The following is a 23556-nucleotide window of genomic DNA, read 5'->3' on the forward strand; positions in this document are numbered from 1 at the left end:
TTTCCCACTGGGGTGTGTGTGTGTGCGTGTGTGTGTGTGCGTGTGTGTTAGCATTTGTGTTTGTGTGTGCACTTATTTAGGTTTTTTTGCATTAATTTAGTTTTAAAACAAATTGCATTCAGTGATACTTACTGTGACGGATCCCAGGTTTTATTTCTTCATGCTTACTAAGAAAACAAGCCAATTACTTGCTTTTGTAATTCCTTTGGTCTTGAGAAAGTTTTACTATACCTATATCCAGTTCTCTCTCTCTCTCTGTCTCTCTCTCTCTGTCTCTGTCTCTCTGTCTCTCTCTCTCTCTCTCTCTCTCCATCTCTCTCTCTCTTTCGCACAGGCATGTGTGTAGTGGGAGCAAGTACCATTCATTATGAGTTGAAGTAATTCAATATAGTATCTGAAATTAGAACTGGGAATCTAAAATCCAGGATTCCGTTTCTCTGTGTCTCTAAAAAAAAGGTAGAGGCAAGTGAGAATCTGGTAGGAAAGTCCGATAAATGTATTTTTCATAAACCACATGAGTTTTCAATGAGATTATATTTAAAATTCTGTAGGTTTTTTTTTTAATTAACAACATTTGTATGATATGCATATCCATATGCCAGGTACTGTCCTTAATACTTTATCAATAAAAACTGGGTTTTGGTCACAGCCTTATGAACAAGGTTCTGTACTTCTACTTGGTAAACAGGGACACAGAAAGCCAGTACCCTGGAAAAGTTAATAGTCCACAAAGCCAGTATATTAGCCCTAAAACAGAAAATACCACATAAATAGATACAAAAGGGAAAGACTGCTTCCTATGTAACTGAGGTCACTGTGACCTTTTGAGGTCACTGTGACCCTTTCCGGTTCTACTGTTTGCATGTCAGAAGTCCTGGAAGAGATTACGTCCCAGAAAGGGCCTCTTTTTTTTTTTGTTTGTTTTGTTTTAATAGTGAGACATCATGAGGTACAGTTGTAGACTTACACATTTTTGTGCTTGGGTTTCAATTGTACAATGATCAAACACCCATCCCTCCACCGGTGCCCATTTCCCACCACCACAGATCCCAGTATCCCTTCCCTCCCCCCAGCCCCCATCCCACCCTGCCTCTGTGGCAGGGCATTTCCCTCTCTCTCCTCTTGAGTGCTGTGGTCTGCAAAAGAGGCATTGAGTGGCAATCATGTTTGGTCGATAGTCTACCCTCAGCATGCTCTCCCATCTTGGGCGGATCCTCCCAACACCCTTTATTTCGTGTTCCCTTCTCTTTCTGAGCAAGGGCCTCTTTTTCTTGACTCAAGATTCTTTCAAGATGACCTGCCACAGAGGGAGGGTGGGATGGGGGGATGGGGGGTGGGAGGGATACTGGGATCAGTGGTGGTGGAGAATGGGCACTGGTGGAGGGATGGGTGTTCGATCATTGTATAACTGAAACCCAAGCACCAAAATTTGTAAGTCTACAACTGTACCTCAGGGTGTTTCACTAATAAAAATTCAAAAAAAAATCCTTTCAAGAAAAGTCTCCTCCTTTTGTCCCCCTTCCAGAAAATCTCATCAGCAAACAATAATATGCAAAGAACCCATTTCTCCCCCCCCCCTTGTTTTTCTTTTGTGAGATATAACTTGCCTTTGAAATTTTAGGTGATGAAGTCTTAATAATTCAAGATAAATTGGAAGCCATTAAAGCAAGGTACAAAGACATTACAAAATTGAGTGCGGACGTCGCCAAGATCCTGGACCAGGCCCTGCAGCTGTCGAGACGGCTACACTCCACGCACGAGGAGCTCTGCACCTGGCTAGACAAAGTGGAGGTGGAATTGCTTTCCTATGAAACCCAGGTTCTGAAGGGAGAAGCCGCTAGCCAAGCACAAGCCCGGCAAAAAGTACGCTCAGATTTATCCATTCTGGGTCACTGTGTCATCTTTCCGGGAGTCATATTCACACTGAAACGAAGCTTGATTTGTTTCGTATCATCACTAGTGTACGCTAAAGGAGGCCGGGGTGGGTGGGAACCCAGCGGAAATTGGCAGCAGATCAACTGTTTAAACATTTAGGAGCTCCAAGATGAAAACACGGTATTATAATGCGCTTCCAGGGTCTGCTGTTTGGGGCAGCCTGTTACACAAGAGCTAGAATGATGGGAGAAAAACAAAGCAAGGGAAATGGTTATTGTTCTTTGCTTAGAATAGCCATTTTATAAGAGGGATACATAGCAAGAAGTAGCTTTTAGGATTACAGTACAGAAATCATACTCAGCCTTGCTGATCATTGTGTAAGTTAATTTTTTTTTTTTCAGATCTCAGGCTCTGTTTTTTATTATCCTTAAACATAGGAGTATACATGAGGCTCAAGCTCCCTGAGCCTGGGTGTTGAAGCTAGAATGATTGAAAGCCAGTATGTCCTCATTTTGAGGGTCATATTATGCATTATTCTGACTTGGGCTTTTCTCTTTAATTTGACTTTTCTAGTACCCGATCACTTCCGGGTTACGGAATAGTAAAGATCACTTTGCATTAACTTGCTTGGTTTTGTTTCCCAATTTTTTTTTTGTTTTGCTTTTTGGGTCACACCTGGCGATGCACAAGGGTTACTCCTGGCTCTGCACTCAGGAGTTACTCCTGGCGGTGCTCGGGGGCCCATATGGGATGCTGGGAATCGAACCCAGGTCGGCCGCGTGCAAGGCAAACACCCTACCCGCTGTGCTATCTCTCCAGCCCGCCCCGAGTTTCCCAAATTTTAAACATGTAGCACTGTAGCACTATCCTCCCGTTGTTTATCGATTTTCTCGAGCGAGCACCAGAAACGTCTCCCAACAAATAAACATGTACATTCAGCAAATAAAAAATCTTAGCACACTGACAAAAGAATTGTTCTCTGAACACCTCAGTAGACACTTTCTACAGTAGCTTGCATCAACGAAGGTTTATGAACGTTCACTAGATCTGGGCATTGGGGTGGGGGGTGGGTGTCACTGTATCCCATCATTTGCCTGCAAAGACTTTAGCACCCCCGTACCCCCCACCCCAAGGATAGCTAAAAAGCCTCTTCACGCTCTTCAGCGTTGCCAAGAGGTTGGTACGTTTTCTTAATTCTGTTTTCAGGAGTTGAAAAAGGAAGCTCAGAACAGCAAAGCTATAGTGGACTCCCTCAATGAAGTGAGCAGTGCTTTACTGGAACTGGTACCGTGGAGGGCCCGGGAAGGTCTTGAAAAAATGGTGGCCGAGGACAACGAGCGCTACCGCTTAGTCAGCGACACCATCGCTCAAAAGGTGGAGGAGATCGATGCTGCCCTTCTGAGGTCGCAGCAGGTAGGGGCCCGTGGTTTGTTGTCTGGGCGATACATTCTCTCCAGTTGTTTCCAGGCCTTACCTGACCAAAGGTTTCTGGGAGCAGCGTTTCCATGCGTTTGTTCTGCCAGGATAGGAAAAGAATGCGACCCAGTCGCTCCAGCATCAGGATGCAGGGCAAGGCGCATTGGTGCATTGTTGACAGCCATCTGCCCCTTTGTGTCCAAGACTGAGCCACGCCAGGTCAGCCACGGTTTTGAGATCAGTCCTGCCTTTCTGGCAAAAATGCTTTGTGGCCCACGTAGATGCCTGTTGAGGCGTTAAGTGTTGTTGCCTGAGGGGCAGTTATATCTCATCTCTGTCAGCAAACACCAGAGTTATCCTGTCAGTGTGAACTGTTCCCTTCCAGGCAACTGTGGCCAAGGGTGGGTCTGTTCTTTCGGAGTGAACAAGGAAGCAGTTGTGTGGGGAAGGGAGAGTGTTTGTCGAAGATGACTCCAGGGGGACCATGATTGTGCCTGACCTCTCTATGACTCATACAGTTTATAGTTCCAAAGAATTTTATAGACAGCCTCTATGCACTGCTCATGCAGACAGCTCTGAGCAGCAGTTGGGATCTTGTAATCGTTCATCATGCATGTTCTGATAAACTTTTATTGAAATCTCTGGGTATTTACGTGATTGCATCATTAGACTCTTAGGGCAGACTTCCTGTGATGGTGTGATCTCAAAGTGTACTTTGTTGTTTATTGTTTGTTTGTTTGGGGGCTACACGGTGATAACTCAGGGGTTACTCCTGACTCTGCACTCAGGAATCACTCCTGGCAGGCTTGGGGGACCATCTGGGGTGCCAGGGATTGAACCTGGGTCTGCCGTGTGCAAGGCATGTGCCCTTGCTGCTGTTACTATGACTCCGGCCCCCGTGTACATTAAATAGTTTCAGGAGCCGTGTGACTAAGCTGTAACTAGTATCATTTGAATATTGTTATTTGATTCCCACCAAAATAAGAGGGTTCCTCAGACTGCCTGTGAATATTGTAGCAGGTCTCTTGACTCCTGGCTACGTTGCCAGTTGTGCTGAAGGTGAGTTGGGGTGGGTCAAGACTGGCCAAGTTAGCTACAAGCACCCATGCAATCTGGAGGTTAGCGTCCCACCCACCCCAGGAGGCCGCTGTCAAGCTGTGTCTGAAGTTCCTGGGTCTGCACAGTGCAGGAACTGGTCTTGGCCACCTGGCTCTGGGGAAGCCAAGGACACAGGCTGGAGTGAGGAATTGCTTTTTTCGGGACAAGGGAAATCAGTGCCACATTCTGCCAGGTTTCCCAGCACCATTGCCTTCTCTCATGTTAAAGAATTTTAGGAGGAGACGAAATAGTGATTTGAAATAAGTTCTATTCAAAGAAATTGACTCAGAGCAACATGAAGAAAGAAAGAGTTTCATGTTCAAGAGAAATGCACATCGCATGTTGATTCTGGAGCGAATTTGCAGGAAGCAGAATGCATGCCATCAAGAAAGTATCATGTTAAGCGAAATGACTCAGAAAGAAAGGGATAGACATAGAAAGATTGCATTCATCTGGAGAACATAAAGTAACAAAATAGGAAACTAACACCCAAGAATGGCCGAGATTAGTACCAGGAATTTTACTCCATGGCTTGGAGGCCAGCCACACATGCCAAGGGAAAAGGCAGCTCAGATAGAGAAGGGAGCACCAAATAAAGGGTGTTGGGAAGATCCTCCCAGGATGGGAGAAGCATGCTGAAAGTAGACTATAGACCGAACATGATTGTCACCCATTGCCTCTTTTGCAAACCACAACACCCAACAGGAGAGAGAGAACAAAAGGGAATCCCACAGAGGCAGGGTGGGATGGGGGAGATGGGGGGTGGGAGGGATACTGGGACCCGTGGTGGTGGGAAATGGGCACTGGTGGAGGGATGGGTGTTTGATCATTGTATAATTGAAACCCAAGCACAAAAAATTTGTAAGTCTACAACTGTACTTCATGGTGTCTCACTAATAAAAATTAGGAAGGAAGGAAGGAAGGAAGGAAGGAAGGAAGGAAGGAAGGAAGGAAGGAAGGACACATCTCATGAAAGACTCTTCCCTGGAATGGGGAAATGTGCACTTTCCCCTCGGCCTTGTGGATGTATATGCTTTCCCAAATGCCCTCCATCTCCAGTCTGTTGCTGGGGTGGATGCCACAGGGGGAAATTTGGAGCTGTCGATGATTCTTTGATACTCTTAGCCTGGCCTTTGCTCCAGCTGGGGGTCTCTCCTCCCAGACAACCCAGCCAAGGTTGGACCTGAAGTTCTGCATCTTATTAAAGGTTTTCTAGTCTCCTCAGATGGGGTCTGTGTCTCAAAGGCCTTCATGGTTTTTTGGGCTGCTTCGGTCCTAGACAGTGTTTTCCTCCCAATTCATTTTACCAAGACTCTTCATATCTATGCCTGAAACATCAGCCAAAGTAAAAAATACAAATCTAGGAGATTTTGTGGGAGCATTCACTATTTATTTTCTAAGGACACTGTAAAAGTATAACATATATATATATACACACACACATATGTACATGTACATATATTTTTTTTCCTTAAGCTCTCTGTACTTCTCACTTTAGTTCTATGCCTTAGAATCACAAAACCTGCTGAAAATACAATGTTAGCAAGAGACCTTCCCAGAAAAGTTTTGTGAGGGCGGCATTCATGCCTGAGGAATGTATTTGCATGACTCTGTTTTCAAAGTTTGGAGGAATTTGTATGCCTCATTATTATAGGAAAATGAGTGCATTTATTTGTGAAGTTTATTCAACTATTTGAAAATACCGATGTGATGTTTTCCACCAAGATTTATTTGAACATTTCAGGATTGGCACTAGGGCTTTTCTGAAAAACAAGGGAAGTATTGTTGACTCTTGTGAGTAAGAGTTTCTTAAGAAGTTGACTATGGTTAGTTAGTTTGGTAAAATGAGACAGTTAAGGGTAAAGTGACAAGTTATGCTTACAGTGCTTGGTAAGCTCTGATAAATGCCCTAGTCATTCATTAATTGTAGCCAGTTCTAGTCAAGGTTTTATAAGCGTATGCCAAATGTGTTTAGTTTTTTTAAAATAAGTAAATAGTTCAGTATGAATCTTCTAGAACCTAAATTATATACCCTCCAGAAAAAATAAAAATATTTATTTTTTATAATTTCATGTTTTCTGAAAGAATACAGAAACACCTAATGAACATATAGTGCCATTAATATCTTCTGATTGTTAGATATTTTTACATATGATTTTCTGTGTTTATATGTTTATTCTCTTGAAATACATCTGTCTAATGGCAATTTAGAGCTTTGAGCTATTCATATGCAGTGAATCATCACCATCCTCCCATTGTTCATTGATTTGCTCGAGTAGGCCCAGTAACGTCTCCATTTTTGAGACTTGTTGTTACTGTGTTTGTCATATTGAATTCGTCGCGGGTAGCTTGCCAGGCTTTGCCGTGCGGGCGAGATACTCTCGGTAGCTTGCCAAGCTCTCCCAGAGGGGCGGAGGAATCGAACCTGGGTCTGCCAGGCTGGCTGCGTGCAAGGCAACCTCCCTACCACTTTGCTATAGCTCCAGCCCATGCAGTGAATAGTAAGGTGAATTTTCTATAACCTCAGACAGAGTTTCAAACAGAATTTAACCCACATCTTATTGTGTCTCACCCCGGAGTCACCTGATAAATAACATCAGAAGAAAAAAATCTTAAAGGCTAATCCATTTTGTTTCTAACTCCCTTTAGTAATCTGAGGAAAGTTGCCATTGTTACGGCAAAATGTATGTGATAAGAATGTTTCCAACGATGATGGCTATGAGACATGAAAATGCAAGCCGAAAGGATCGTGAAATCTTATTTTTCCTAAACAAGTATCAGAATAGAGTAGCTTGCCTTTCTTGTTTGACAGAGTTTCTGTTTAACTCTCCAAAGGGTATTTTATCAATTCAAAACGCTCAAGTTTATAAAGGAGCTGACCCATCACTAAAATTGTTTTAGAGCTAACCCATTTATAGGCGTTTGAGACTGGGACTAGAAAACAGTTTAAGTGTCAAAGATTTGTTGGCTGTCTACCCAGTGGAAATAGATCAGTGAAACAGAAGAAGGATGCAAGAGGAGGGACCAGAACTGGCTGGGAGAGAGTACGACTGAGGAATTTGCCCTGCACACAGCTGACCGAGGTCCCATCCCTGGCAGCCCATGTGGCTCTCCCAGCCCTGCATGGAGCCACGAGGAAACCACGAGCTTCAATGAGTGTGGCCCCAAACCAACCGACAGAGAGAACCAAAATACCAAACTTTTGACCTAGATGTTAGCTCCCTGTTTCATGACATATAAACAAATCATCGATTATTCTCTCTTTTTCACCTGATGTATGGCCATGGTTTGGCCACTCTTCATCTTTTTAGACATGTCATTAGTGACATAGTTTACTATCACCCCTTTCTAAATCTTCCCCAGTGCAGCCACACTCGGAGGTGACAAAGGTGGAGGTGTGAGTCTTGAATCTGAATTTTTTGTCTTAATAAATGAAATTTGTCTCAGAATAACCTAACTATATTAACATGATTCAAATAAACTCTTTTGCTTTGGAAATTTTTTTTAATAGATGAAATTTGTCTCAGAATAACCTAACTACATTAAACTGATTCAAGTAAACTCTCTTAATTTATGTCTTTTTTTTTTTTGGTCTGGCATTAAAGTTAATTTTTTACAGACCTAACTTTTATGATAACTTGCCTTTTGGGGAATTGAACAAATTCATGAGTATTTGTGGACAGTCATTTCAGATCACTATTAGAGAATGTAGAAGTGGAATGTTTGCTCTCCAAATACCAAATTAAATGTGTCCAGAAAATACATGGGAAAGAATGAGAAGTTTTTTTTAATTATTCATGATTCAGATTTTTCATTTTGATCTTGTATCATAATAACAGGTTCAAGAAGATGTGCCTTTGAATCTTGAAATCAGAGGGCCCAGGGCCCAGTGTAAATGTAAATGATGTTTATTTTGATTTGGAAAATAATTGAACAGGCTCAATTATGGGTGAATGAGTGAGTCCTGTATTCACTGTGCTACCAGTAACAAGCCTCCGAATATAATTCTACAGATTTGCAAGCGTTATTTTGAAGAGGATATTCTTTTTAAAAAGAATTAAAGCCATTCATTACTTTTAGGAAATATGTGAATAGAACAAGGCAGTTTCAGTAAATAATGATGGTGTGCTTTATTTAAACACACACGCCCACCACAGCTGCCTCTCTCACAATGCGTGCACTATATGGCTAGAAACTGTATGTGGGTTTGCATATTGAACCTCACACAGTAAGATATCTTTGTAACGTTTCTTTGTCTGTTTGTAAATTGAACCAAATGAGCAACATGGAAATAGGGGAAGGTACTTTTTGCTTACAAAGCACAGACCTTTAGCCTGAGTTCAGACCACTGTGCTCCTTTAAGCTTAGTAGCAGGTCATCATTCTTTGCCTTTTTTGAAGGTTAAATGTACCGCTGTTAGTATCACGATATCACTGTCATCCTGGTGTTCATCGATTTGCTGGAGCGGGCGCCCGTAACGTCTCCATTCGTCCCAGCCCTGAGATTTCAGCAGCCTCTCCTTACTCGTCCTTCCCAACAGTGCCATATTGGAGGCTCTTTCAGGGTCAGGGGAATGAGACCCATCATTGTTACTGTTTTTGGCATATCGAATATGCCAGTGGGAGCTTACCAGGCTCTGCTGTGCGGCCGGGATACTCTCGGTAGCTTGCCAGGCTTGCCAGGCTCTCCGAGAGGGACAGAAAATGTATATTGTTAGAAGCTTGAAAATGATTTGTACCTCACTGGGACTGCGAATCCCAAATACGCGACAGCATTTCTAATTTCTAAGCATATCTGTGCTGGCTCCAATAACACCATCAAACCACGCAGAGGTGACTTGGGGGCAATTAAAATAAACAAGCCAGCGGATCATTCTGAATCAGCCTACACCTGTTTATGTACTTTAAAAAACTAGGAGGAAACCTCCCCAGAGGAAGGGAGATTTGTTTAGACCGGTCAGGGTGGTGTGGGAGTGGGAGCATAGGGGCTAGGTTATGAATAGTGCCTGCGAAAAATGGAAGGAAACGCCAGTCAAAAGAAATTGATAAGATCCGCGGCCAGGGAAAGGGAGTAGAAAGGATGTCCTTGAGGTTAAGGTTCACTTTATCGCGCTGTCCTTAACTTCGACTTCCACTCGAGAAACTTTCCCCAAAAGTGCGAAAGCAACGTGTCAGACACCAGAGAACGTTTAAAGAGTACGTTAAGATCCACTGCCCGTTGCCTGTTCTGACGTGGGAGCCGTTTGCGTTGAAATCAGAGGGATGTTTTGCCTTCAGGAAGCCCACATGCCTGCAAGCACAAATGATGTGTAACAGGCCAACCGAGAGTGCAGACTCTGCGTCAGACCAATGTTTGACTCTCAGCTTTGGCATTTACTAACTGAATAAGAAGCTCTGCAAAGTTAACTTCATTCTACCTTAATTTTTTAAAAAATGAGTCTCGGTTGATTGTTTACTGATGTAGATGTTAAAGGAGATAAAGGCTAAAGGCTAAAGGCTAAAGGAGATACTGTATTTTAGGCACTTCAGTCAATGATTTTGAGTGTGTCGCTCGGGAATATTTAGAAATAGCCAATGAAAAGTAGTTCACTAAATTATAGGAAAGTTCTCAAGCGTTGATTCAGCTAAAATGGGAATTAATTAGTTATATAAGCTAAGGACGATGGTTAGATTTCGCCAAAGAAAGACATGACAGTATTTCGTAGAAAGCTGGGGCTGCAGTAGGGTACTTGCCTTGCACACGGCTGACCCGGGTTGGGTCCCTGGCATTCATACGGTCCCCCAAATCCTGCCAGGAGTAATTTCTGTGTGCTGACTCAGGAGTAACCCCTGAGCATCGCTGGGTGTGGATAAAAAAACAAAATTAATTAAAATAAAAGCATTTAAATCAAAAGTAAAGTGTTTCTCAGAAAGCATTTGTGAGACATAAAGATGATCTTAGTTTATGTGAAGGTAACGTTTGCTATGTGTATAAACAATAAAGAAATCCTGTGCTCCATGTTGTTCAGGAGGAAAATACAGTTTTTTACATTCCACTAGAAATGCACACTAACTAGTTGTTTGAATGAATCATCAGCCTGAAATTCCCTGCTTTACTGTAAATTGCTTTTTTGTAGACTCCGCGGCTATTCCATTTTTGCTAATGAATAAATATGTGTTTACTTTTTAAAAAAATCTCCAAAGAAGAGACAAAAGGAAAATTTTCGCTTAAAATCTTGTTTTCTTTCAGCAGCACAAATATTTGCCTTAGGTAAAGAAGGACTGTTTGAGTTTCTGTCTCCCATTTGGCGATTTCCATGGTTCCATCAGGCTGCTTTATTTGACTTTCTCTCTCTCTCTCTCTCTCTCTCTCTCTCTCTCTCTCTCTCTCTCTCTCTCTCTCTCTCTCTCCATCTCCCCTTTTAGTGAAGGCAGAAGTAGTATTAAATCAATACACGCAGTAACAGCCTGATTTTCTTTATTAGAACTGTCATGTAAATACTAAAAATAGCCGGAACACAAACAGTATGTGTTTCGTGTTGCTTTTTGTTTTTCATGACTGAAAAACATGTGTTAGATATTTTGCACTCTTCGCACTCAGGTAGAAAGGCTTGGGCTGTTTTTCTGAGTTTTGTACTCTCAGTGAATCATGTCATCAGGACTGGGCTTAAACACTCACAATTGCCCGGACCCAGTAAATCTTCTAACTGAGGCCATTGTTGGTCACATCTGTCATTAGTACGTGTGGTGACACTTGATCTCTCTATTCCTTTATGATCACTTCTACAGTTACCTTCTGTGATGCAAGATACTTGGAAAATGTTTGTGCTTTTTGACTTGGTTATCAACGTCTAGGAATCTTCCTAAGGAAGTATTAGAAATATCAATAGAGATTTTTATGCCAGGATAGTTATCACAGGGTTGTTTATAAAATCACAAAAAAAAAATCCACAGCCTAAATGCAAGTATCCAGGTATATAAGAATACAGTGATTTTATTTTAGAATTTTACTTCAAAGAATGTGATGTAAGAAATCTTCATAATAATGGAGAATGCATAATAATTGGTAATAAAACCATTTTTCCAGTATTTTTACTTCAGACCTTTGTAAGTCTTTCCCAACTTCTACAAATACCAGTTTCTAAATTAACAATGGTATTAACTCTGATTTTTTTATTTTCTTTATATATGTTCCTTTCCTTTATGGACTTTTACCATGTTTATGAATGACTATTCAATTTTAAAACTCTTAAGCATGTTTTTTTTAGAAACTGAAAGTTTTTATTTTTTGATCACCTTCATCCATTTTTCTTTTTCTTTTTTTTTTTTAATTTTTATAGTGAGACACCATGAGGTGCAGTTGTAGACTTACACATTTTTGTGCTTAAGTTTCAGTCATACAACGATCAAGTACCCATCCCTCCACCAGTTCCCATTCTCCACCACCACAGGCTCCAGTATCCCTCCCACCCCCCATCCCCCCCCCATCCCACCTTGCCTCTGTGGCAGGGCATTCCCTTTTGTTCTCTCTCTCTCTCCTTTTGGGTGTTGTGGTTTGCAAAAGACACATTGAGTGGCAATCATGTTTGATCTATAGTCTACTTTCAGCATTAAGCATGTTTTTTAATTGTAATTTTTAAAGATGTTAAATATTATGCTCAGGTTATTTGGGTTGTATACTCTGTATACAGAGAGAAATATTTTGTACTTATTATAATACGGCAGATAACTGATAAATAAAATATTCCTTTTTTTTAGTTAGGAGTCATACTTTAATAGCAGAATACTGTCCGCCTGTCCTATAGGCTAGGCTATAGGCTAGGGTCGTGAGTGAAATAACTGAAAGACTGATCTGCAGCTGCTGAGATTTTTAACGTTTTAATTTGAGTATTAACTTCTATGGACAGTTTCTTAGAGTTATCAGAAAAGAAGACAACAGTGTTAGATGTCATAGAATGATTAATGTGCCATTAGGAAGTCACTGTGTTTTGAGAGCATGTGTTTTATTATGCTGCGGAAAGCTCTCCTTTTTTACAACTTCAGTCATTATGATAAACTTTCAGGATGCCTTAAAGAGATAAGCTCAGATTTTTCCAGTTGGGTAATGAGGATATTTCAAAGAAATGTAGATAGGTATTTTTCTGGCACCAGTAACAGGAACTTGCTGACCTAATTATTTATCTTTTGTTTAGTTTGACCAAGCAGCTGATGCTGAGTTATCCTGGATTACTGAAACAGAAAAGAAATTGATGTCTCTTGGTGACATCAGGCTTGAGCAAGACCAGACCTCTGCACAGCTTCAGGTCCAGAAGGTGAAGAAATATATTTTCCTTTGCATCTAAATACTTGCTAGAGTGTCCTAAGTCTAGAAGATTTGCTTGTATGATTTACTTTTTTAAGACTCTGCCAGTGTAACTTGGTATTTTTTTTTAACTACTTGGCTTTCTTGCTATCATTTGAATTACACATACTCTCCTTTTTTAATCTTTTTTTTTTTTTTTTGGTAAATCACAGACTTTCACCATGGAGATTTTGAGACACAAAGATATTATCGATGAACTTGTTAAATCCGGACATAAAATCATGACCACATACAGTGAAGAGGAAAAGAAACCAGTGAAGGTATGTCACCTTGTCTCTGTGACTGGTAGTGAAATTTGAGGCATCTGCGTGAACTGTAATAACTTTCCACTTTTCCTTTATCCACAGCTGCCTTTCAAACAATTAAATTTAAAAAAAATTTTTTTTTAACAGAATCACTGTGAGATTCAGTTAAAAAAAAGTTGTTCATGATTGAGTTTCAGTCATACGATGTTCCAACACCCATCCCTCCACCAGTGGACATTTCCTACCACCAATGCCCCCAGTTAGCCACAACTAAATTTTTTAATTTTATAAGGCATTTTTTAAACGTGCAGAAAAAAAAAGTGAAGGGAACATTCCTTAAGGGAATTGCTCCAAGGACAAGTATTTTTTGTTTTGTTTTGGGACCACACCGAGAGTATCTCGCCCACACGGCAAAGCCTGGCATGCTACCCGTGACATATTCAATATGCCAAAAACAGTAACAACAGGTCTCACAATTTGTTGTGAGACGTTACTGGTGCCCGTTCGAGCAAATCAATGAGCAATGGGAGGACAGTGCTACAGTGCTACCTAGCACCTCGAAGTGTTCAGAGACTGCTCCCGACTTGGTGTTTATGAGTCACTCGTGGTGCAGCTCCAGTGACCATAAGTGATGTCCAGGATGCAATCCTGTGCTCCAGTCCACTGAGCTATCTCTTTGGCCCAAGAACAGGCTTCTTTAATAGATGTACAAGCTATTAAGTATCTCACGGTGACTCAATTAAGAAATCTTAAAAAGCTATCAAGGTTTTAGTCCTTGAATAACTGTCACATTTGTAAGCATTCCATGAATGGTACACTGTTATTGCCATGATTATCCGTATAAAATGTTAATAGATATGTCAAGCCTTACTTATATGCTTTTAGGACATTGAGTCTCTAGAGCTGCAACCAAAACCGAAATAGAATTCTCTCTAATGCCAAAATTCATTCTGTGAAACTTATATTAAGCTGTGTTGAGGAAAAAAGGAGCTGAATAATTAAGATAGTATCCTGTTTGTGAGGGGTTTTTTTTGGTTTTTTTGCTTTTTGGGTCACACCTGGCGATACACGGGGATACTCCTGATTTTGCACTCAGGAGTTACTCCTGGCAGTGCTCAGGGGACCCTATGGGATGCTGGGAATCGAATCCGGGTCGGCCGTGTGCAAGGCAGACACCCTACCAGCTGTGCTATCGCTCCAGCTCCCTGTTTGTGAGGTTTTAATGATACTGTAAGTTGATGGAAAACCAGCCAAAAGCAAAAATGTTTAGTCAGTTTACATTAAGACATATAAATTGCCAAAATAAATTTTAAAAATTTTAAATTAAAAAATTAAAATGATATATAAAGATATATGTATGTATCATTGCCTAATATCACATTTTAAAGTTTTGTGCTGCATTTAAGGTCACCAAAGGCCAAAAAATATATGCTATATATTGATACTGAATATATATTATTTATCTTTTATTTATATTTTCCAATGTTACTTATCTATAATTTATTATTTTTATTTTTTTATTTTTTATTTTTTATTTATTTAATTTTTTTTCTATTTATTTATTGAATCACTGTGGGAAAGGTTACAAAGCTTTCAGGTTTATGTCTCAGTCATGCAAATATCAAACACATTTCCCTTTACAATACTTATTTTTTACCATGAAGAACCCCAATAAAACCCCACCCCCCACCCCTTATCTATAATTTAATATCCCTTTATTATCTTTGCAAAGATTCTTACATGAAAAATATAATGATTATAAAGTAATTATTATAAATGTACAAAATTATAAAAATAATTATTATAAATGTACAAAATTACAAAAATACATTTTTAAATACAAATGATTATAAAAGCACAATGATTATAAAATAATTTCTGCCATTTGGGGACTTGGATTACTACTATGTTTTATCATCTACAAACACGTTGTGACACGAATTTATGCTATTATTTAAAAACAATGTTTCTCAACCTTTTTCCCACCTCTCTCTGCTTCTGACCTTGTTTCTTGTCTGTGGTCTTAAACTGTCCCATCAGTTGGCTACTTAGTCTCAGTCAATGCCCCCCGCCCCCCATTTATGGGATTGTTTGTTTGTGTCTTTTAACTTGTGGCCTCCAAGTATTCTGGGAGGCACAGAGGGACTATATTGGCTGAGCTCTCATTTATTACGACACTCATAAAGTCAGTGCGTGGCTTCGTGTTCTACTTTGATTCTAAATATGTGTAGTTAATTTTGCTGGCTGAACATTCCTCCTGCAGTCTGAACTATACCAAAAAGTCCTAACTTTTTCCAAGAAAGTAAACGTTGCTAAGTTCATGTGAGACAAGTTTTCTAACCTGTCATTATATGTAGAAATTTTTGCTCATTATATGTAGAAAGTCTGTGTTTCTTTTTTTAAAAAAAAATATTGAATCACCTTGAGATGCAGTTACAAAGCTTTCATGATTGGGTTTCAGACATACAATGTTCCAGCACCCATCCCTCCATGAGAGTACACTTCCCCACTTCCAATATCCCCTGTATCCTTCCTGTCTCCCCCCAGTGACAGGAAGTGTCACCTTACCCCCCCCCCCTCTTCCTCCCTCTCCTTCTCCTTCTCCCTTTCCCTTTCCCTCTCTTCCTCCTTGCCCCTACTGGGCATTATGGTTTGCAGCGCAGATACTGAGAGGCCATCAGGTTTGGTCCTTTACTTTCAGCACACATCTCCCATCCAGAGCAACCCCTTCCAACCACCATTGTCCCAATGGTCCCTTCTTTATCTCTGTCCCTACTGCCCTCTCCCCCAGCTCTTGAGGCAGGCTTCCAACAGTGGACCAGTTCTCCTGGCCCTTGTTTCTACTGTCCTTGTTAGTCTCCTACTCCACCTGTGTTTTCATCTCCCACAAATGAGTGCAGTCCTTCTATGCCTGTCCCTTCTGACTTACTTCACTCAGCGTGATACTCTCCGTGTCCATCCATTTATAAGCAAATTTCATGACCAGTTTTTCTGACAGCTGTATAGTATTCCATTGTATAGATGGAACCAGTTGTCTGTTCTTGGGCACTTGGGTTGTTTCCAGTTCTGGCTATTGTGAACAGTGCTGCAATGAACATGTAAGTACAAGTACAGATGTCATTTCTGCTATGTGTGTGTGTGTGTTTTTTTTTTTTTTTGCACCCTGGGGAATAATCCCAGAAGTGGTATTGTTGGGTCCTATGGAAGCTCAATTTCTAGGGTTTTTTTTTAGGAATTCTCATATTGTTTTCTAGAAAGGCTGAACCTTTTGGCATTCCCACCAACAGTGAATGAGAGTCCCTTTCTTCCTGCATTCACGCCAGCATTGGTTGTTCTTACTCTTTTGTGCCAGTCTCTGTGGTGTAAGGTGATATCTCACTGTTGTTTTGATTTGCATCTCCCTGATGATTGGCAATATAGACGCATTGTTTCATTTACCTTTTGGTCATTTGTATTTTTATTATGAGGAAGTTTCTATTCATTTCTTATTCCCATATTTTGATGGTGTTGAATTTCTTTCTTCTAAAGTTCTACCAGTGACTTACACATCTTCGATATTAACCCCTTATCTGATGGGTAAATAATTTTTTCCATTTTGTGTGTTGTCTCTGTATCTTGGTCACCATTTCTTTTTTTTTTTTTTGGCATTATTTTATTTTATTTTTTTTATTAGTGAAACACCATGAGGTATAGTTGTAGACTTACAAATTTTTGTGCTTGGATTTCAATTATACAATGATCAAGTACCCATCCCTCCACCAGTGCCCATTTTCCACCACCACGGGTCCCAGTATCCCTCCCATCCCCTATCCCCCCATCCCACCCTGCCTCTATGGCAGGGCATTCCCTTTTGTTCTCTCTCTCCTTTCAGGTATTGTGGTTTGCAAAAGAGGCATTGGCTTAATGTAGTCCCATTTGTTTATCTTTGCTTCCACTTGCTCGGTCAGTGGTATTTCATCTTTGAAATGCCTTAAGCTTCAGTGTCATGGAGGGGTGAGCGTCTGTGTCTTATAAAAAACTATGACCCAGCTATTATTAGATTTTGTCACCTAATATAATTTTTGAGATCTTGTCTGTCATTAACTCCCACATTATTTGATGAGTGCATAAAAATGATATTGTATGAACATATAGCTTATAAGCCAGATCTCTAATTATTATATGAGATTTTTCCACTAAGATGTTTTGATAGTTTTAATCATTTTATTGTGTAAAGAATATTTAACCTGCAGTAGAATATAATCTGTTTTAAAAGGGGAGGAAATCCTCACATACGCAATTCCTCTCAGTAGGGCCTTTCTTCAATATAAACTTTTATACATAGAAATAGTTAAAATTTGAATTCTTTTGGGGGTGTATTTTGATGTTACTGCTTCTCATCAGCAGGTATCTGATGCTAGAGGAAGCAATCCAGAGTAGCCGTGCTACTTGTTGCCTTGTCCATGCGGATGTAAGGTTAAACATATGTCATTATCTTAATTTCCAGAAAAAACTGGACAAGGTGTTGAAGAATTATGATGCCATCTGCCAGATAAACTCAGAAAGATATCTACAGCTTGAACGGGCACAGTCCCTGGTGAACCAGTTCTGGGAAACCTACGAAGAACTTTGGCCGTGGCTGACAGAAACACAAGAAATCATCTCGCGACTTCCTGCTCCAGCTCTTGAATATGAAACTCTGAGACAACAGCAGGAAGAGCATCGGGTAAGCACAGTGTGTAAAGGAGACTGAGGTGTTCTCACTGAAAACAAAAAGGATCCTAAGTCTGTATAGTGTCTATACAGCACCTTTGGTGATTGGGTCTTTGCAGTCATAATTTTACTCTGGTCTGCTTACCTGTTAACCAGCATTGTGGGAATATGACTTGTGGGCAGAGAACATAGTATATGGGGCTGGAGAGATAGCACAGTGGGTAGGGTGTCTGCCTTGCACGAGGCCAACATGGCCAATCCGAGTTCGATTCCTAGACCCCTCTCGGAGAGCCCAGCAAGCTACCGAGAATGTCTCACCTGCATGGCAAAGCCTGGCAAGCTCCCCGTGACGTATTCGATATGCCAAACACAGTAACAACAAAGTCTCCAATGGAGATGTTACTGGACCCGCTCGAGAAAATCGATGAACAACGGGAGGACCTTACCCTTACATTGCAACTTTCGTAAACTAGTTAGTATGTAATATCAAACCATTTGGGACCAGGAACAAAATTTTCATTTTAAAAATTTGCTTTCAGCTTTTTTTCCTTGACTAGGTCTTATGTTTTATGTAATGGTTAGAGCTATCTAGCATAGATGATAGATAGATAGGCAGATAGATAGATTACTTCATCACTTGACTTCCCATTAATTGTCCGTTTGCTTGGGCGGGCGCCAGTAACGTCTCCATTGGTCTCTGCCGTGTGCTAGTGTAGCCCAATGGCGTCTGTTCATTCTAGGAACACGAAGAGCCTCAAATCGATAGATAAATCAATAGATAGATAGATAGAAGCAATATATATATACATATATACATATATATACATATATACATATATACATATATATATATATATATATATATATATATTAGCCTTGCAAGCGGCTAATATGGCCGACCAGAGTTCGATTCCTCTGCCCCTCTCGGAGAACCCAGCAAGCTACCAAGAGTATCTCGCCCGCACAGCAAAGCGTGGCAAGCTACCCATGATGTATTTGATATGCCAAACACAGTAACAACAAGTCTCACAATGTTACTGGGCCCACTCGAGCAAATTGATGAACAGTGGGAGGACAGTGACAGTGACAGTGTTTTGGGGCCACACCCAGCTGTGCTCGGGGCTTACTCCTGGCTCTCCACTCAGGGATCACCCCTGGCGGGCCTTGGGGGGCCATATGGAGTTCTGGGAACTAAACCCAGGTCTATTACATGCAAGGCATGCAACTTACACCTTGTACTTTCTCTGGCCCAAAGACAATTGTTTTTTTATTGTTTTCTCCTTGTATGCATGAACTTGTTTGAGGTTCTTGGCTCCTGTGAGTTGTACATGAGTTAACTAGAGAGTTTATTCATCCATACAAATATAGCACTGTACTGTAGCACGGTCCTCCCGTTGTTCATCGATTTGCTCAAGCGGGCACCAGTAATGTCTCACAACAAATTGTGAGACTTGTTAGTGTGTTTGACATATCAAATAGATGCGTCATGGCTTGCCAGGCTTTACCGTGCGGGCGAGATACTCTCATTAGCTTGCCGGGCTCTCTGAAAGGGGCGGAGGAATCGAATCCGGGTATCATCTTTCAAGCAAATATAAAATAGCATCATGAAACAAGTATTCATGTTCTCAGTCACCTAAATGTTAACTTAAACCCCCAAAATTAAAATTTTGCAAAGACTTGAGTGAGAAAGGCAAAACTATCAGAAAAAAATAAAAGGACTTACTATTTATAGACTTGTGAACTTAATTGCACTTCCAGATCAGTACATGATGTACTCTGAGGCGTTTCAGTGTGTGTGTGTGTGTGTGTGTGAGAGAGAGAGAGAGAGAGAGAGAGAGAGAGAGAGAGAGAGAGAGAGAGAAACAGAGAGAGAGAGAGAGAGAAAGAGAGACAGATGGGGGCGGGAAACTGAAGAGAGAAGAGAAAGGTTTAATTAGGGATATATTACATCATTGTTTGCAGTAGTAACATACTTATTAATCTTGTTTGTTTACTTTTAATAGAAGCATTTGTTTACAAGAGAGTTTTAGAGAACATTTAGTGAAACATGGAAATTTTGAGAGTTTTCTGTAAATCATACAACCAAGGAAAGACTTGAGAATTGAATTCAATGTTAGTATGCAGTTTTGTCACAGAAATTCTGACACCTAACTACTGATCGACACTTAATGTAAAATAATGTCAGAAATTCCCTTTATCTGAATTGATTAAATTGCTGCTTCTTTAATATAAAATCAAATAGTATGGCTGACAAAGATCATTATTAAACCCAAAACTTCAAAGTTCCATTGATTTTTTTTGTGGTGGTTGTTGTTTAATCTTCTGCCCCTCAAAATGCATAAATGCATACAAAACTTTGCAGCCAAATTATTCAATTTTTCTAGCTAAATTGATAACAATATTTTCAGCCTTTCAGAAGGTCATTCTAACCAAATAGATGCCTTGATACCATACTATCTCTAGCATAACTAGATTTTTATTAAGGTCTGTTGCCCAGAAGAGTTCTGTAACATAAAAGGCAAGGTGTTTCCTTTCAGGCCTTTTTCCTGATGTATGTGCATACCCACATGGGTCACGGTCACGGTCACGGTCCTTCCGTTGTTCATTGATTTGCTCAAGCGGGTGCAGTACCATCTCCATCATCAGACTTGTTGTTACTGTGTTTGGCATATCGAATACGTCACGGGTAGCTTGCCAGGCTTTGCCGTGCGGGCGAGATACTCTCGGTAGCTTGCCAGTAGAGAAGAATCTCCCACGTGGTGCTCAAGATCCAGTGACTCCATCAGTGATTCTCAGCCAGCTGCCACTCCATTGGTGCAGGTGGTTTTCAGGATCACACCTTGTAGTGTTAGGGTTCTACGGAGCTGCAGCCTGCAGTCCTTTGGGAGGGGCCGTGTGGTGCGGGGAATCGAGCCGGGGTCAGGTGCATGCAAGACCTGTGCCTCACCACTGTACAATCTCTTGACTCCCAAGTAGGCATTTTGGAGGCTTCTCGTCTGCTCTGGGAGAGTTTATCACAGGGTTATTTCATTACTTCGGAGCAAAGATCCAGAGCAAAGATCACAGTGCCACGCATATGACATCTCTGTAGACTCTAGGGAACAGAAGCAATCTTGGCAGAGATATTTCATTTAGTGTATTTAACTTGATTTGGGAGATGTATCCCAAGAAGTGTCACGGGGCCTTGGAGCCACTCCTTGTAATGCTCCACCCAGCTGTGCAGGCCAGATGAATTTGTGCTCAGTGATGCTATTCAGATGTAGCGGTCCTGGTGTCACCAAGGAGACTCCAGCACTGCTCAGGGGCCATGTGGTGCCAAGAATGGAAGGCCTCCACATGCCAGGCAGATGCTTCAGCCCTTTGAACTATCTCCCTATAGCCCCTCAGTTTGAATCTATTGAGTCAGCTGGCTTAGCAAACGGGCCCTCTAGAATATGGAAACCAGACTGACTTAACATTTCACTTTACACTGACCTTGTGTATTAGAAGATACTGTCATGAGCACCTCAATTCTGCAAAGCAGCATGCAGATATGAGTTGATTATTTGAAACAAAACTCTGAACTAGAACTGTCAATGAGATGGATTGCCTCCATGATTTTCCTATGTGTATCATGTTGGATTAAACCGCTGACTTGTATTTGTAAAAGTTTGTGTTTCTTTTGAATATAAGAAGTACTATTTTTGAAGTTTCCCCAAACTTTAAAAATAGTTTGATATGTTAGAAATTAATTTTTGGGGGGTTGGGGGGATTCTTTTTTGTTTGTTTTTTGGGGCCAAATCTGGCTATCCTCAGGGCTTACTCCTGGCTCTGTGCTCAGGGATCATCCCCGGTGGATTTCGATAACCATACCGGGTGCTGGGGATTGAACTGGGTCAACCGTGTAAAAGGCAAGCATTCTACTTGCTTTACACTGGAAATTGTGACTGATTCTGTGTAACCATGGCCTCAGTTATTTTCAGCATAGTTTACTAATAATAGTGATTAAGTGGGCACCTTCAGTAAAAATTGAGATATGTGGCTGTTTTGGTGATTATTCTTGATGAATGGTAAATTTTTTATTAGACAGTCTTTCCCAAATACAATTTTCTCTCAAAGATATTTTTTGAGAGGGATTGATAGCAACAGTTTGGAAACTCACTTACCAGTGGGGGCCAAGAACAATTCCTTAAATCGGTCATCTGGTACCAATTCCTTACTGCAAATGGGAGACCACCTAAAGAAATATTTAGGCAAATGTGCATCTTCTTCCGGGCAATGGGGGCCTCCAGTCCCAGGCATGAATGAGATAGTCCAGTTTATTTGTCTCCCAAAAAGAAATGTGGTTCTGCTTGGACTCCGTATCCACTCATCTATCTGTTATATAGGCATATCATTTTAGTTCTTAATTCAGTGATAATATGAAAATATTCACATGTCATGTTTTTCTTTAAATTTAACTTTCAAGTGGTTTTTAGTACATAACTATATTTGGTTGTACTCCCTGAATTTAACATTAAAAATAAACACAAATAGGGGTTGGAGAGATAACACAGCAGGTAGGGCGTTTGCCTTGCACACGGCCGACCCAGCCGACCCAGGTTCGATTCCTCTGCCTCTCTCGGAGAGCCCTGCAAGCTACCGAGAGTATCTAGCCCGCATGGCAAAGCCTGGCATGCTCCCCGTGTCGTATTTGATATGCCAAATCCAGTAACAGGTGTCACAATGGAGACGTTACTGGGCCCGCTCGAGCAAATTGATGAACAACAGGAGGACAGTGACAGTGACAGTTAATACTTTTTGCGTAATAAGAGTCTCGGCTAATGCTCTTGTCAAAATGTGATGCTCTTGTTGTGAAATTATAAGCAATGGCAATTCATGATTTCGTTCAACCTCCCGGCCTTGTAGGTACCTTTATAGAAACGTTGACATGGCCACACTGTCATTTAATCTTTGTGCCAGTGGCATCTCTGGTGGGCAGAGCTATCACGTGTCAAGTGCCTTAAGACGGGGAGGGTATTTGTTGGGAGTTTCATGCCAGCTGGATGCACTGGGGATGCAGACAGCTGTAATGCAGAGGTGTAACCCTCCGTTACTAAGAAGTTGTTTGATTTGTTATAGCAACTGCGAGAGTTGATAGCCGAACACAAACCTCATATAGATAAGATGAACAAAACTGGGCCTCAGTTACTGGAATTAAGCCCAGGCGAAGGCTTTTCCATCCAAGAGAAGTATGTGGCAGCCGACACCCTTTACAGTCAAATTAAAGAAGACGTCAAAAGGCGGGCAGTGGCTCTGGATGAAGCCATCTCTCAGTCGACTCAGGTAACCACTCACCACGGAAGCATGATTGAGCTCTTCCAAGCAGCTCGGCACGAAAAGATGTTTTCCTTGATCGCCTGATAAAATCTCAACTGAAATTATTTGTAATATTGATACCTTTGTCTCTAGAGGTAGTCAATACTCCTGTCCAGTTCTTAGTTTTTCTGTGTGCTCCTACTTACACTGACAGAGCTTTCAGTCACTTAGAAATATACCCTTGCCTTCAGTGTCCTAATATTTAAATTAGTTCTCATTAAGGGAGAATGCAATATTTGCCATGGCGAGAGAAAAATAGCAAACATCATCATTATTAATATAGTACTCTCAGCCATGCAGTAAGAAGAAGGACTAATAGGTCACATAAAGGAGACAAATATATAGTTAGAATGGACTTTTTTTTCTTTTTTGCGATACCTTTTTTTCCCCCAAGTAATTGACTTTGAAATTACCTACAGATTTTCTGTTTTTAAGTTTGAAAATAGTTTTGTTTTTTAAATGGTTGATTTTTATCATTAGATACCCTGGCATTAGAATGTTTCATTTTCTGGTCCCAAGTGATGATTTTTTTCTTAATGTTCACAATTGTGAA

General features: G+C 40.8%; 1 protein-coding gene across 3 annotated transcripts in view; it reads left to right on the top strand.

The window, feature by feature from the left end:
• Positions 1-23556, top strand: part of DST (dystonin) — a 415725-nt gene that overhangs the window by 332650 nt on the left and 59519 nt on the right. For all 3 annotated transcript variants that reach the window (XM_056108983.1, XM_056108981.1, XM_056108982.1), the window contains 6 exons: positions 1622-1863; positions 3082-3288; positions 12560-12679; positions 12882-12989; positions 17461-17679; positions 22767-22970. In XM_056108983.1, coding sequence (XP_055964958.1) covers positions 1622-1863; positions 3082-3288; positions 12560-12679; positions 12882-12989; positions 17461-17679; positions 22767-22970 — 1100 coding nt within the window. The remainder of the gene's footprint in view (positions 1-1621; positions 1864-3081; positions 3289-12559; positions 12680-12881; positions 12990-17460; positions 17680-22766; positions 22971-23556) is intronic.

This window comes from Sorex fumeus, unplaced genomic scaffold (assembly GCF_029834395.1).
Source record: "Sorex fumeus unplaced genomic scaffold, SorFum_2.1 ptg000241l, whole genome shotgun sequence".
NCBI lineage: Eukaryota > Metazoa > Chordata > Mammalia > Eulipotyphla > Soricidae > Sorex > Sorex fumeus.